The following is a 14,891-nucleotide window of genomic DNA, read 5'->3' on the forward strand; positions in this document are numbered from 1 at the left end:
ACCTGGGAAGCAGAGGCTGCAGTGAGTGGAGGTCACACCACTGCACTCCAGCCTAGGTGACAGAGGGAGACTCCGTTTCAAAAAAAAAAAAAGAAAAACAAGAAATTATTTTCTCAGCTAATATGTCCCCCTTATGTTTTGGGCTTTTCCCATTTATGAAGTCCTTAGTTGTCTGTTGTGCACTTTTTTTTTTTTTAATTTGGAGAAAGTATAATTTCTGAAAATCTAATTTCAGAAATCATACACCCAACATTCTGTTTTTTATACCTTACAAAAAGTTCAGCTTTATTTACTTAGGGTTATAGTAAAATTATCAACTATGAAGTATGAGGTAATTTTTTCAAAAAGTAGTCCTTAGTACTACTGAAAATCAATAAAGTGACTTGGAATAGTCAGATGTATTTGTTTCACACTTTTTCTTAAATTGTTTTTGAGTCATATAGAAATACTGTGGCTACTAACATTGTGGCTATCTGGATATAAAAAGTGTTATTGGATTGGTTATGTCTGAACAAAGAGAGTAACCGGAGTTTTCTTACAGGGAGCTGAGTACTGCCCCCAACATATATTTTTGCAAGATTTCTCTTTTCCTTTCATAAGCACATAGAGTTTATTTTCTTCGTTAGTCTTTGTTTCCTCTGAAATGCATGTCATTAACAGTAAGCTTTGAAAACCTTACTTCTCTTTTCTTAGCTGAGAAAAAAAATTTTAGTGTTAACTGTTGTTGATTGCAGTTATTTAAATCCACTTTTATGTGCAAAGTGCATAGTATCAATGTTGAATGTTCCTGTATGTTTACATCCTAGTAGTAAAAAGAGATACCACTTGAATTCAATCCTCCAAATTAGTAGTTAAATTTGAGGTTTCAGATTCTTATAAGTATATGAAGTACAGATGATAAAGTTAATAACTCGAGTTAAAAACTTCCTATGTCATTAAAAACAATCAACTTGATTCTATTTGTTACTTTTAGAAGAATATATAAATGGAGCTTTGTTAGAAACCGACTAACCTGCCTGGAGCATAGAGTCCTCCCCACAGAGTTCTGAGCATTGTTACATAGTAGCATAATTACTTCACTGCACAATAGAGGATACTACTTTTATGTAATGTTTAATAAGTGGATATTATATAATTCCTGCCTCACCCATATGAGCAAGTGTAATTTATCAAAGCAAAGAAAATCACATATTCAAGTCATAAAAGAGAAAATAAAATTATAATGATCCTCAGTTACTGCCTTCGTTGCGCACTGCATCATGTTAATAACTGCTCACACTGCTTTCAATTAATTTAACACTGATTGCTTCTAACCTTTACTAAACAGTTTTAAAATTGCTATAGCTTAGCCTGCGACGCTTATGATTAGAGCCAACAATTTGAAATGGCCTGCTCGCCTGATGCAGTCGTCTCTTCGTCTTCTACTTTCTTAAGGTCTGGTAAGTGTTGTAGACCCCAAAAGGGTCACTTGGTAATTTTAAATACCTTTGTTTCTGACAGTTGATTTCACTATAAGATATCATTATGTCTTTATTTCTTGTTTGGTGGGCCCAGGCCTGAGTACCAGGCTGGTGTTAGGTTTAACTTTGCATTGTGTTTTCAATGTGGCCTATTGTGTTCTTCTCATGTGGGGTTTGAAAAGGACAGAAAGTGGAGTGCCTGCCCTGATACTTGCAAGCTGTTTGAACAGAGGCAGTTCCTCAGTGTCAAATTGTGCACATAGTGTATTTCTTAAATGATTTTTGTCTGCTTGCCACAAAGGAAGTAACTTTTACAGATTAGGAATCTTTGCTCAACATCCCACTTATCTATTCTTCATCAGCTTACTGTGAAGCAGGTTATTAATATATACGTTTTCATAGACAGGAAGCGACTTACCCCAGGGAATATTTTAAGGACATGTGCTTTGGCCTTTATCCTGTGGCATCCTGGTGTAAGGGCTGGAACAGATGTTGGCACAATGGCTCTTTGACCGTTGTGTTGATGCACCCCTCAGATGTGTGCACAGGATTTTGAAAACAATCTGGGTGATTCGTGGACTCAGACATGATTACCTATGCATTCCCATTAGGAACTAGGTCTTTGGGTGTATTCAGTCTCACTTTATGGAAGAAGACACACATTTTGTTAGGTGGCCACATAGCTGAAATGAAAACCGAAACATTTAGAGACCTTTTCTGTAGTTATGGCTTAAGTTTAAATGGCTTAACTTGGGCCATTTAAAACCTATTATGTGCTAGAAAACCCGGAGAAGGCTGCTGGTAAGAGGCTACTTTTTTTATAATGCCTCTTAAGCAGAATATTTCAAGCCTCAGGACTCATGAACAGGCAAATGTGAGATGAGCACCCCCAAACACACTGAAAACTCCTTGGCTTCACCATAGCCTTTCAGAAGTGTTTCTCCCTCCTCATTCATTTTCATTTATATTTCAAGTCCTGTTCTGGCAAGATAGAGGAGGAAAATCTTGAAGAAAATAAATAAGAAATAGCTTAAGGAAGACTCAAACAGGATAAAACAAAAGCTCTTTAAGGAACGAAAATGATTTCTATCTCTAGGTGTCATCTGCTAAATGAGAAAATATTATATGTAACAATGCCAATTGATTTCTGATTCTGTGAACTAAAAGAACAGGAGGACATATATCTCTAGACTCTGCTTTCTTTCCTTATAAGGACCGAGCTCTGTTTTCCATCTTGGCTTTTCTACTAAGAATGAAAGTGGTTTTAAGCACTAGCAGAGTCATTCAGTAGTAATGGGGAAATAGAATGTTTAAAGACAGCTTTTATGCATCAACAGTCCTGAAAATTTCTAAACCCAAGAACTGTGCTTTAGCATTACATAGAGTGTTTGAAGGCATATACAAGAAGCTTTTCCAGTACTGTATCATCGAATTGAAATAGAATGCACCAAGAAACAGACTAGAAAAATATCAAACTTTAGTGTTATAATCCGTTTTAAAGAATGATTCTTTATAAATTACTTTCAGTGTTGACACTTTTTTGGGAGTTCATCTAACCAAAATTTACTAAAACTATAAAGACACACTTAAAATTTGCATCTGTTAAAATAATAAGTACCATTCCTGCTGGTGTTTAGGCTTATCTTTGCATTGTGTTTTGAATGTGGTCTGTCGTGTTTGCATTTAAGTACTCTGAGTGGTTTGCATTTATAATTTCTTATTTAGAAATACTCCATTTATATTGGAAATGATTTGCTTTCCCCATTGTAGTTCTTTAGACATTATCTTTTAGGCATATGTTTTATTGTGCGATTTCATTTGACAATTATTTTAAAGCATGTCCTTGCTTCACAGCTGAGCTTTTCATTGGTACTTTGGCCAGAAACTATTCGGTATTGCCAAACGTGAAAGCCAGTAGTATCTTGATTTTGAAAAATTCATTTTCAATGTACCTGCATTGTTTTATGTATTTTAACACTTCATATTCCTTTTGGATATGTTTCTGCTTTTGGTTTTTTTCTTTGTTTCTCCTCTTTATGGAATTTAGCGTGAGTCCTATATTTCTGTGTGTGCATACTTGAGCTGTGCTCTGACTGCTAATGTACTAGTATTTGCTGCGGTTGAAAGAAATTTGTTTTGACTGCTTAAACTGAAAGAGGGATCTAGATATTCAGGTTTTTCTTTAAAGACCTTTGAAGTAAAATGTACAAGAGCATGAATTTATAAAGAAATTCAACAGCCAAAATAAGTTAAATAATTATTAGAGAAGGAATGTAACATTCAATACCTTAGATTGCTTCCATTTCTCATGTGGCCACTACGGTTATATTAAGTTAGCAAAGTTGGTCAGCTGTAGCAATCACCTTGGCAATACAGTTCAATTACTTGGAATAATGATTATAGCATATTGTGATGTGGTAAGAAACGGCTTGGCATTTTTGCTTTTATCCTTAAATGACAAAGATAATTTAAGAGATTATTCATTTTTATAGTGCCTCATGACCTTATCTACCTTGGCTCCCTAAGTTTATCAGGCAGCTGATAAGTGAGCTTCAACATAGTACTCTTTTCATTTACTTGTTTTTCATTTAGTCTTTTCATTTACTTGTTTCTCTTTATGTTCTTTGATTAACTTTCATTTGTTAATTTAATTTGATGGGCAAATCAGTACCTGTTAAAATTTTATTATATATTCTGGGCAAAACAAAACTTTGAATTGTATATGCTTGACATTGTTTTTTTAAGGAATTTATATAGCAGCCTTGTTTTCAGTTAACTAATCTAACCGTCAACTAATCAAAAAGATGATTCTTGTGATTGGAGGAGAACATAGGCCCGAGTCTCCTGGACTCTTGTGGCTTGTGGCCTCCTTTAAAAGCCTAATGAAAGGGTGTACATTTGGTGTTCACCTACACCTGGGTCTGATTCAGGCTCTATTGTTTACTACCTATATGATCAGATATACCTGAGGAAGCTATATCTTTTTGAGATTCAGCTTCCCGCTTTGTAAAAATGATGTTAATAAAACCTACCTGGAGAGATTATTGTGAAGATCAAACAAGATGTTATATGCAAAACACCTGATATTTAGTAACTGCTCAATAAATTTTAGTTATCTTTCCTAAAAATATGTGTCTTTTACAATATTGCTGATGTGTATTAAAGACTAATGACTTATATACAACAAATATGGTTTCTTATCTCTCTCTCTCATTTTGATATGTATGCTCAAAATAGCCATTTTAAGAAAATCTGTTATGCTTAAATACAACTAGCTTGAATCAGATTACTCAGAATTTAATATTCATAGAGCTGTGTTATTTAATATGGTCCATTCCATTTTGTAAATTTAGCTCTTATTTTACTCTATGTCCATCTTGTTTTTGTCAGTAATCACTATAACTCTAAAGAAATTGTTTCTGACAGTTTCCATGGAAACTCCTATTAGATAGCAGGTAGAGCAGTTGTTATTTTATATATACTTAAAAGATATTTTTGTCTCAGATATGCACTGGGCTCCCTTCATGTAGGATGGAATTCTCAGAAGCACCCCTTGATTGTATCCTACTTGGAACTCTGACCTCTTACTAGTACCTGCCCTGTAATCTTACAAGATTTAGGAAATAGAGGCCATATCATATGACTTAACCCCCTTGGCATGAATCTCATTGACCCTCAGACTTACTCTCTTTCTGTGTCATTATGCCCAGCAAAAATGATGCTTCACATTTCATAAGTGAAGTGGTTTCATGAAGAGCGCAGCAGCTTGTCTCACTGCTTTAAATTATCACCAATACTCACATTGTGCATTCTAAAAGTTATTTTCCTCATGCTGTTTTATCTTCAGTGTCTTATGAAATCAGAGAAAGAGTAAGAGGAACTCCCTAGAATTCCTGATTCTGATCCAGGTACCTATGCACATTTCCAAATGGGTATATGATGGGCATTTCAAATGTAACCGGAACAAAACAGAACTCTTATTTTCTACTCTTATTCTTATCCCAATCATGTTCCTCCTTAAGTATACTTTATTTCATTAAACTAAACCATTATTCTTCCAGTTACTCAAGCTAAAAATACAGAGGTTATTCCTCTCTTTCCTTCAACCTTTTTATTCAGTTAATCTGTAAAACCTTTCTACTCTACCTCTAAAACACATACCAAATCTGTTTTTCTCCAGCTGTACTCCTACCTCCCTAGTCCACTTTTATCTCTGGTCTACACTATAGAAATTGCCTGATTTCCTGTCTCCTCATTCCTACCTCACTACAGTCTGTTCTCTGCCCAGCAGTGAGATGGGTCTTTAAAAAATGTGGCCGGGCGCGGTGGCTCAAGCCTGTAATCCCAGCACTTTGGGAGGCCGAGACGGGCGGATCACAAGGTCAGGAGATCGAGACCATCCTGGCTAATACGGTGAAACCCCGTCTCTACTAAAAGAATACAAAAAACTAGCCGGGCGTCGAGGCGGGCGCCTGTAGTCCCAGCTACTTGGGAGGCGGAGGCAGGAGAATGGCGTGAACCCGGGAGGCGGAGCTTGCAGTGAGCTGAGATCTGGCCACCGCACTCCAGCCTAGGCGACAGAGCCAGACTCCGTCTTAAAAAAAAAAAAAAAATGTAGGCGGGTGGGTTACCTGAGGTCATAAGTTTGAGATCAGCCTGGCCCAACATGGTGAAACCCTGTCTCTACTAATAATACAAAAAATTAGCCGGGTATGGTGGCGTGTGCCTGTAATCTCAGCTACTCAGGAAGCTGAGGCAGGAGAATCGCTTGAACCCAGGTGGCGGAGGTTGCAGTGAGCTGAGATTGCACCATTGCACTCCAGCCTGGGCAACAAGACGAAACTCTGTCTCAAAAAATAAAATAAAATAAAATAACTAACTAACTAACTAAATAATAAATTCTACATTCCCTTCCCTTGAATGACAAAGTCCCAGGTGACATGGCTTTTGCCTGCCCCTCTGACCTCCTCTCATAATGTTCCTCTTCTTCTCCACTGCTATCTTTGGGTCCATATGATGCAATCTCATTTGCTCTTTAGGCTCTCTGTAATAGCTACTTTCTCTGCCTGGAAAGCTCTCTGTACTGCTCTTTAGGTAGCTTGTTCCTTCTGATTGAGTTTTAGGTTATCGTCTTAAATGTAGCCTCCTTAGAAAGGCTTTTTCTGCCCACCCAATCTTAAGTAGCCCCCAGACACATCACTCTTAATTTTAATTCTCTGTAGTGTCCTTATTATTAGGTAATTTTTCCCCCTTCTTAGTTTTCCTGTTCATCTTCATCCACTAGAATATAAGCTATATAAAAGCAGAGACTTACTTGTTTTGTTCACAGCTGTATCCCTAGAGTCCAGAAGAGTTCTTGGAACATAAAAAATGTTCAGTAAATCATATAGTATATATCACACTGGAGACTGTCCTTCTTTTGAGAGACAGTGTCATAATGTGGTTATTATATGCATGTTAGACTCATACAACTAGGCTCAAATACTGGTATTGATACTTACAAATTGTATGAGCTCAGTAGCAAAGACATAGAATCAACCTAGGTGCCCAACAACAGTGGGTTGGACAAAGAAAATGTGGTACATATATACCAGGGAATAATTCGCAGCTGTGGAAATAATTAAATCATATCCTTTGCAGCAACATGAATGCAGCTGGAGGCCATTATCCTAAGTGAATTAACACAAGAACAGGAAACCAAATACTACTGCATGTTCTCCTAAGCGGGAGCTAAACATTGGGTACTCATGGACATAAACATGGCAACGGTAGAAACTGGGGACTGCTAGAGGGGAGAAGGAGGGAGGGCGGCAGGGGTTGAAAAACTAACTGTCGAGTTCTTTGTTCACTGCCTGAATGATGAGATCATTCATACCCCAAACCTCAGCATCACATGATACCCAGGTAACAAACTTGCACATGTACCCCTAAATCTAAAACAAATTTGAAATCATTAGAAATAAATAAACAAAGGCCGGGCGCGGTGGCTCAAGCCTGTAATCCCAGCACTTTGGGAGGCCGAGACAGGCGGATCACGAGGTCAGGAGATCAAGACCATCCTGGCTAACATGGTGAAACCCCGTCTGTACTAAAAATACAAAAAAACTAGCCGGGCGTGGTGGCAGGCGCCTGTAGTCCCAGCTACTCGGAGGCTGAGGCGGGAGAATGGCGTGAACCCGGGAGGCGGAGCTTGCAGTGAGCCAAGATCGCGCCACTGCACTCCAGCCTGGGCGACACAGTGAGACTCTGTCTCAAAAAAAAAAAAAAGAAAGAAAGAAACAAAATGTTTTTCCCCCTAAAACCAAACAAATTGCGTCAACTGTTTTGCAGTTAATTTTTTGTACTGTGGAATGGAGATAATAGTATATTCCTCATAAGTTATTTTGTGAAGATGAAGTAATGTCTAGGAAGTACCTAGTGGTGGTAGTAGTAGTACTAATGATAATAATGATTTTTCATGCTATGATGACAGCAGTGGCAACTTTTTAAGCAGCTAATCTTTATTGATTACTTAATGTGTTACGGGTAGTGCTTTACATTTAAATCTCACCGAAGTCCTCTTTTGTAGGTGTTATTACTGTCCCCTTTTGAAAAACTCAAAGCACAGGGAAATAAAGTAACTTACTTAAAGTCACCCAGACAAACTCTGGCCAACCCTATTCTCCTAGCCACTGCTGTCTTCCTTCTCTTTTTCATCTACAGTGCCTAGTACTCCATAACTAAACAACAGTGGTTACTATTGATGTTTTCTTGATGTTTACTGTTCTTCTTTCATTCATTTCTAATTAACTGGTGTTTACTATTGATGTTTTCTTGATGTTTACTGTTCTCCTTTCATTCATTTCTAATTAACTGATGTTTATTGGACCTCTCTGATGTAGGAAGTTTGTAATAAATAATACTGGTTGAGAGAGCTAATAGCCTGATGGAATTTATACAGAGCTCAAGGAGACCAGTGCTTTTGTATACATTCACTATGTCTCTCTCCTGGACTCCTCCAGTTGTTTCCTACTGAACTTTGCTACTAGAGCCATCACCTCTCCTTGTACTATCTCCCTAGTCAATGCACACTATTGTTGCCTGGGTGATTTTTCTAAAATGAACTAACCCTTAAGTGGTTGCTTATCTCCACTCATCAGCTCTCTATCTCCTGCAGGGTTGAGGTAGGGACTTCAAGGAAAGGGAACTTAAAGTGATCTTTAACTCCTAGAAATAGGAGTCAGTGAAGAAGTTGGGGTAAGGAGGGCTCTAGGCTGAGGATCCTGGGGCTAGATAGAGCTGGATATTTAAAGCCTACTGAAAAAGCCATTACAGGTAAAGCATTGTGAATGACAGGAATGGGTGAGAGGAAGGGCTGAGTTGGGCAGGGCCTTGGGAGCCTTGAAGATGTTTGAAATTTGTTATAAATGCAAGGGAATGTGAACATTTGAAGCAGTGGAGTTGTAAGGCTAGATTGGTATTTTATGATGATTCTCTGTCTGTTACGTAAAAATAGACTGGAAGGTGACAAAAAGGCAGGGAGCAACCTCATGGCAGAAGCTGTGTGTCATGTATCTCTATGTTTAACACACGGCACCATGCTGGATGCATAGGGACACTCAATCTATGTTTGATAGTGAATGGCTGTGAAGACACAGATATTGAGTATATCATCATTCTGGATTCAGAAGATGTGGCCACCTTGATTATGCATTAGAACCTACATATCTCTGACTCAGTAAACTCACTTTTGGAGGAATATTCCTGTGGCCCATTTCCTGTTAAGTGGAGAATAAACTAACTTTAGACAGTGAGTTTATTGAGTCAGAGATATAAATGGTAGGTAGGTTCTAATGCATAATTTAGGTGCATATATACAAATATAAAATGTATATGTGCGACGAGGTCAGGAGATCAAGACCATCCTGGCTAACACAGTGAAACCCCATCTCTACTAAAAATGCAAAAAAATTAGCCGGGCGTGCTGGCGGGCGCCTGTAGTTCCAGCTACTTGCGAGGCTGAGACAGGAGAATGGCATGAATCTAGGAGGCGGAGCTTGCAGTGAGCTGAGATTGCATCACTGCACTCCAGCCTGGAGGACAGAGCGAGACTCCATCTCCAAAAAAAAAAAAAAGTATATGTGTGAAATATATGTGTGTGTATATATAGTAAAATCTTAGATACAGTTAGTTTTATGTCATTATGCTATTTTGTTTTCACATTTTAAAATGGCATATTGACCATTCTATTCCGAGGAATAGTCTGCAAAGCTACACAAGGTCCTTGATTCTTTGCTTGATTCAGGCAGAAGGATGCATTTAGACATTAATTTACCTCTTAAAACATAATAGGCCGGGCGCGGTGGCTCAAGCCTGTAATCCCAGCACTTTGGGAGGCCAAGATGGGCGGATCACGAGGTCAGGAGATCGAGACCATCCTGGCTAATACGGTGAAACCCCGTCTCTACTTAAAAATACAAAAAACTAGCCGGGCGACGAGGCGGGCGCCTGTAGTCCCAGCTACTCGGGAGGCTGAGGCAGGAGAATGGCGTAAACCCGGGAGGCGGAGCTTGCAGTGAGCTGAGATCCGGCCACTGCACTCCAGCCTGGGTGGCAGAGCAAGACTCCATCTCAAAAAAAAAAAAAAAAAAAAATCATAATAGACTTGTAGAAAATATATGCAGTTAGGACATATCTTTTATGATTTTGGGACACATCTATTTTCAAATCCCTGATTAGAAAACAACTGTCCAGTGTGTTGGCTCATGCCTGTAATCCTAGAACTTAAAAAGGCCAAGGCAGGCGGACTGCTTGAGACAAGTTTGAGACTACATGACGAAACCATATCTACAAAAAATAAAAAAAATTAGCCAGGTGTTGTGGTGCCTGGGATGGCTGGTTGGAGATTGTGGCGGGAGGGATAGCTTGAGCCTGAAAGGTTGAGGCTGCAATGAGCTGAGATCGCACCACTGCATTCCAGCCTGGGTAACAGAATGAGACCTTGTCTCAAAAATAAAAAGAAAGCAAGTAATAGAAAATTGTAACTGCCTATATTATGTACTTAGTCTTGAAAATGCTTTCTGATGGTTCATTGTAGCTTCTAGGATTTTTTTTTTTTTTTTTTTTTTTTTTTTTTTTGAGACAGGGTCTTGCTCTCTCATCCAGGCTGGAGTGGAGTACAGTGGCACTATCACAGTTCACTGCAGCCTCCGTCTCCTGTGCTCAAGCATTCCCTTCTGCTGGGCCTATGGGTGTGCACCTGGCTAATTTTTTTTTTTTTTTTTTCTGTAGAGATAAGTCCTCACTATTTTGCCCAGGCTGGTCTGGAACTCCCAGGCTCAAGCACTCCTCCTGACTCTGCCTCACAAAGTGCTGGGATTATAAGCGTGAGCCACTGCATCTGGTCTCTATAATGTATTTTGAATGCATTCATACTTGTTCTCATTTTTTTCACATTAGGCCTTGGTTGCCTTGATTAGAAATAGTTTTTAAAAGATGAAAAAGTTGTTGCTGTTTTTTATTTTGTTATTTGTTACCTTTTTCTTATAGACTTTATTAGTTTTACCAACAATCACATGATTATTAGTCCATTAAAATTTATTCTTTATATTTAACTTCTTGGTTTTATAGCTTTCTTCTCTTTCAGTTCATATTTCACAATTTTCTTGAGGATGAGTTTGTGTAGATGAATGGATGTGACCTAAACATTAAGTGATTTCCAACAGCCTTAATGAAAATTTTTTTAATGTTCTTTTTACTCGACAAGTAGTAATTGTAGATATTTACAGGGTACAATATAATGTTTTCATATATGCTTACAGTGTTGGATTATTAAATCACGCTAATTAACAAATCTGGCCCCTCACATACTTACTATTTTTTCATAATGAAAACATTTAAAATCTACTCTTTTAGCAATTTTGAAATATATAACGCTTTGTGATTATAGCCACCATTCTGTGCAGTAGGTCACTGAAGCTTTTGCCTCCTACCTAACTGAAATTTTGTACCCTTTGGTCAACATTTGAGAATCTTGTGTAATAATTGAAATTTGTCATGTTTATACATTCTGATATATGTCATATATGCTCTTTTTTCAAAATATATATCATTGATTTTTCATTTGTCATATAAAATCTTTAAAATTTAGTTTATTGTTTTACTCCCTTTGTTATCAATAGCCTCACAGTGTTTACATGGCCTTCCTTTTTGGCCATTTATGATTCAAGTGTTGTAGCTTAGGACTGAAATAGGCACCCGACATAGAGATGAACACTTATGCTGTTATTTCGATTATAGATCAAGTCTTATTGCTAAAGCTGTGGATGGAGACTAGGAAGGACAGACACAGAGTCTGGGATTGGGCTATTGAGCTGTGGATAGTTCCTTTTCATACATACTTTAGCTTCCTGGTATGTTTTGAAAATATACTCATCAGGTGCTTAACTTGTATTCTTTATTATATTTCTGTCATCCTCCAATAGTTGAACCAGTGAAGAATTTTCTATATATTAAAAAAAAGTGGTACATTTACTTTGTATATTCACTTGGGTTACATTAACTTTGTCAGCTTGCTTGTAAATATCTGATGATTGATTAGTTATAAATCAACAATATGTCAAAAAAATTAGCTTATTGTGACTTCAGTCAGTGGACTATTTTCTTTCTTTCCTTTTTTTTTTGAGATGGAGTTTCGCTCTTGTTGCCCAGGCTAGAGTGCAATGACGCATTCTCAGCTCACTGCAACCTCCACCTCCCAGGTTCAAGCGATTCTCCTGCCTCAGCCTCCCAAGTAGCTAGGATTACAGGCATGTGCCACTACGCCCGGCCAATTTTGTATTTTTAGTAGAGGCAGGGTTTCACCTCATTGGCCAGGCTGATCTTGAACTCCTGACCTCAGGTGATCCGCCAGCCTTGGCCTCCCAAAGTGCTGGGATTACAGGTGTGAGCCACTGCGACCGTTCGTGGGGTTTTCTGCTTACAGGACAGCTTATTGCTTACTTTTTATAATTCACATCTAAACTTTTAATGGCTTCTGATATAGGATGATTTCAGTCTCATCTTTTTTTCCCTGCCTCCTAAATATGTTTTGTCATAAATTTCCATCTTTGTAACTAAGTGGGAGTCAGGCAAGTCTAACTCTTCAAAAATTAAGGACAAGAGACTAAACCTTTACATTTACTGTGATCTTTGATTTTAAATATTTTGATTTAAGTGTTTACTGATACATTTTGAAGATGGAAGTTGGGACATCTCAAGTTCTAGCATGCTTTTTCTTTCTTTTTCTATCTCGGTAACTTGACCACAGATCTCGATGTCTTCATAGAGGCAGCCTTATTATTTCCTCTGTCCTTAAGCAAAAACAATATATTTAATAAGTTTTGAGTAACAGAACCTTCTATGGCTAAATGATTCCGAAGTAGGCATCACTCTTAGGCTTTGGCCAACTTGATGCTATAGATTTGATTAGGGGACTTCATCTGGAAATTTGTAGTGAGAAACCTGGATGGAACTCTAGAGAAAATATACTGTGTATCATAAGACTTTGCTAAATGTAGTAAATAGAACCATGCCTTATTTGGTGACATTTCTCTTATCAAATTCCCATGCTTCCAAAGAACATTTAAAAATACATCTTATTTTTAAAATAATTATTTAAAAAATCTTAATTAAACAGCTTTATTTGGTATTGGGGTAAGCATTGAGAGAGTGTTAATCATTTCTATTGATGTTCTTCCTGCTTTGACAGTTTTCCTGTTCAAATGGAGCACCTTTTAACTGTGGCTTATGTAAACATGTTGATTTTATTTTTAGAGTCAGGATCTTCCTCTGTGTTCCAGGCTGGAATACAGTCGTGCAGTCATAGCTCATTGCAGCCTTGAACTTCTGGGCTCAAGTGATCTTCTTGCTTCAGCCTCCTGAGTAACTGGGACTACAGGCATGTGCCAGCACGCCCAGCTAATCTTTTTTCTTTCTTTTTTTGGAGACAGGATCTTGCTGTGTTGCCCAAGCTGCTCTCAAGCTCCTGTCCTCAAGCAATCCTTTTTTCTCAGCCTCCCAAAGTGCTGAGATTATATGAGTGAGCCTTGATTTTAAAATGTAAGGCCTTAACTTTCATTAATGTTAAGCTGATTTTATGTAGTCCACTGATAAAGTAGTTTTCATGATAAATATCATTAATATAGAGGCTTTTAAAATAAAAGCGTGTTTTCTTAACTTATGTATTTCTGAGGGAAATTATTTTTGTTTTGTGGAATCTTTTTATATGAATTTCTCTCTGTACCCATTCAGAGATCCTCTTGTTTGGTTATCTGTTTTTCGTGGAAATACACAATAAAGCTCAATTAATTTGTTAATACCCACTTTATCCCAATTCTTAATAGGCTTGTAGCTTTGATAATAATCATTTACTCAATGACCTCAAGGATAAAAAGATCTATCAGGATATAAGGTTTTAATTATTATAATTTGAAGAAATAAAAAAACTATTTGAGGGTTAGAATTTATCAATGCACTCTTTCTCCTGCTCTATTTCATTCCTATTATATTGATACTTGTACCTAAGACCTAGACCAAATTTAAGTCCTTCTTAGGTTTTTAAATTCTACTATTTAAATATTTCTTGAATATTTCCTTCCTTGTGCATTACTGGTGTCATTGTCTTAATAGAAGGCCCTAGAATGATTGTTTTTACCCAAACTAGACTTTTATGCCTAGGGCTTACTCCCTGTCTAACAGTCCTTTGCTCTGCCAACAGATATATCTTTTAGAGTTTGGATCATATGATGCCTCGGTGACTCTTCAGTATCTAAACGATAAAATGCACACCTGGAATCTGCTGTTCAGCATCCTCTCTATTAGACTTCTGGATACCTGTCCAGCCTCCTGTCTTCCTCACATTCTCTGCTGCAATGTTATTAATGTACCTGGCAGTTCAAAAGTGGGTCACTCTCTTTCTGGCTTCTGCACCTTTATCATGAAGTTCCCTCTGTAAGCTTGGTGCACTCCATAATCTTTTATTCTGCTCCAGTGATCTCTTGTTTTTACATATTTTCTGACAACTCCCTTCTCTGCATTTCAGGTTTCAATTAATTGCTCTGCTGGTTCCCATGACATTTTATTCAGGCTTCTTTTAGCTCTGATGTCACTACATTGCTATTAGATAATTATATATCTTTCTTCTTTTTTTTTTTTTTTTTTTTTGAGACGGAGTCTTGCTCTGCCACCCAGGCTGGAGTGCAGTGGCTGGATCTCAGCTCACTGCAAGCTCCGCCTCCCGGGTTTACGCCATTCTCCTGCCTCAGCCTCCCGAGTAGCTGGGACTACAGGCGCCCGCCTCGTCGCCCGGCTAGTTTTTTTGTATTTTTTAGTAGAGATGGGGTTTCACCGTATTAGCCAGGATGGTCTCGATCTCCTGACCTCGTGATCCGCCCGTCTCGGCCTCCCAAAGTG

General features: G+C 38.0%; 1 protein-coding gene across 5 annotated transcripts in view; it reads left to right on the forward strand.

Annotated features, from left to right (window-relative positions):
• PHKB (phosphorylase kinase regulatory subunit beta) overlaps window positions 1-14,891 on the forward strand; it is a 247,000-nt gene that overhangs the window by 1,333 nt on the left and 230,776 nt on the right. The window contains exon 2 of one of the 5 annotated variants that reach the window (XM_033218310.1): window positions 1,345-1,439. The exons of 3 other annotated variants lie outside the window; for them this stretch is intronic. In XM_033218310.1, coding sequence (XP_033074201.1) covers window positions 1,385-1,439 — 55 coding nt within the window. In that variant the 5' untranslated portion in view covers window positions 1,345-1,384. Of the gene's footprint in view, window positions 1-1,327; window positions 1,440-14,891 lie in introns of all 5 variants that reach the window. One more of the 5 variants, XM_033218311.1, reaches the window with a different exon arrangement.

This window comes from Trachypithecus francoisi, unplaced genomic scaffold (genome assembly GCF_009764315.1).
Source record: "Trachypithecus francoisi isolate TF-2019V2 unplaced genomic scaffold, Tfra_2.0 Lachesis_group10, whole genome shotgun sequence".
NCBI classification, from domain to species: Eukaryota; Metazoa; Chordata; class Mammalia; order Primates; family Cercopithecidae; genus Trachypithecus; species Trachypithecus francoisi.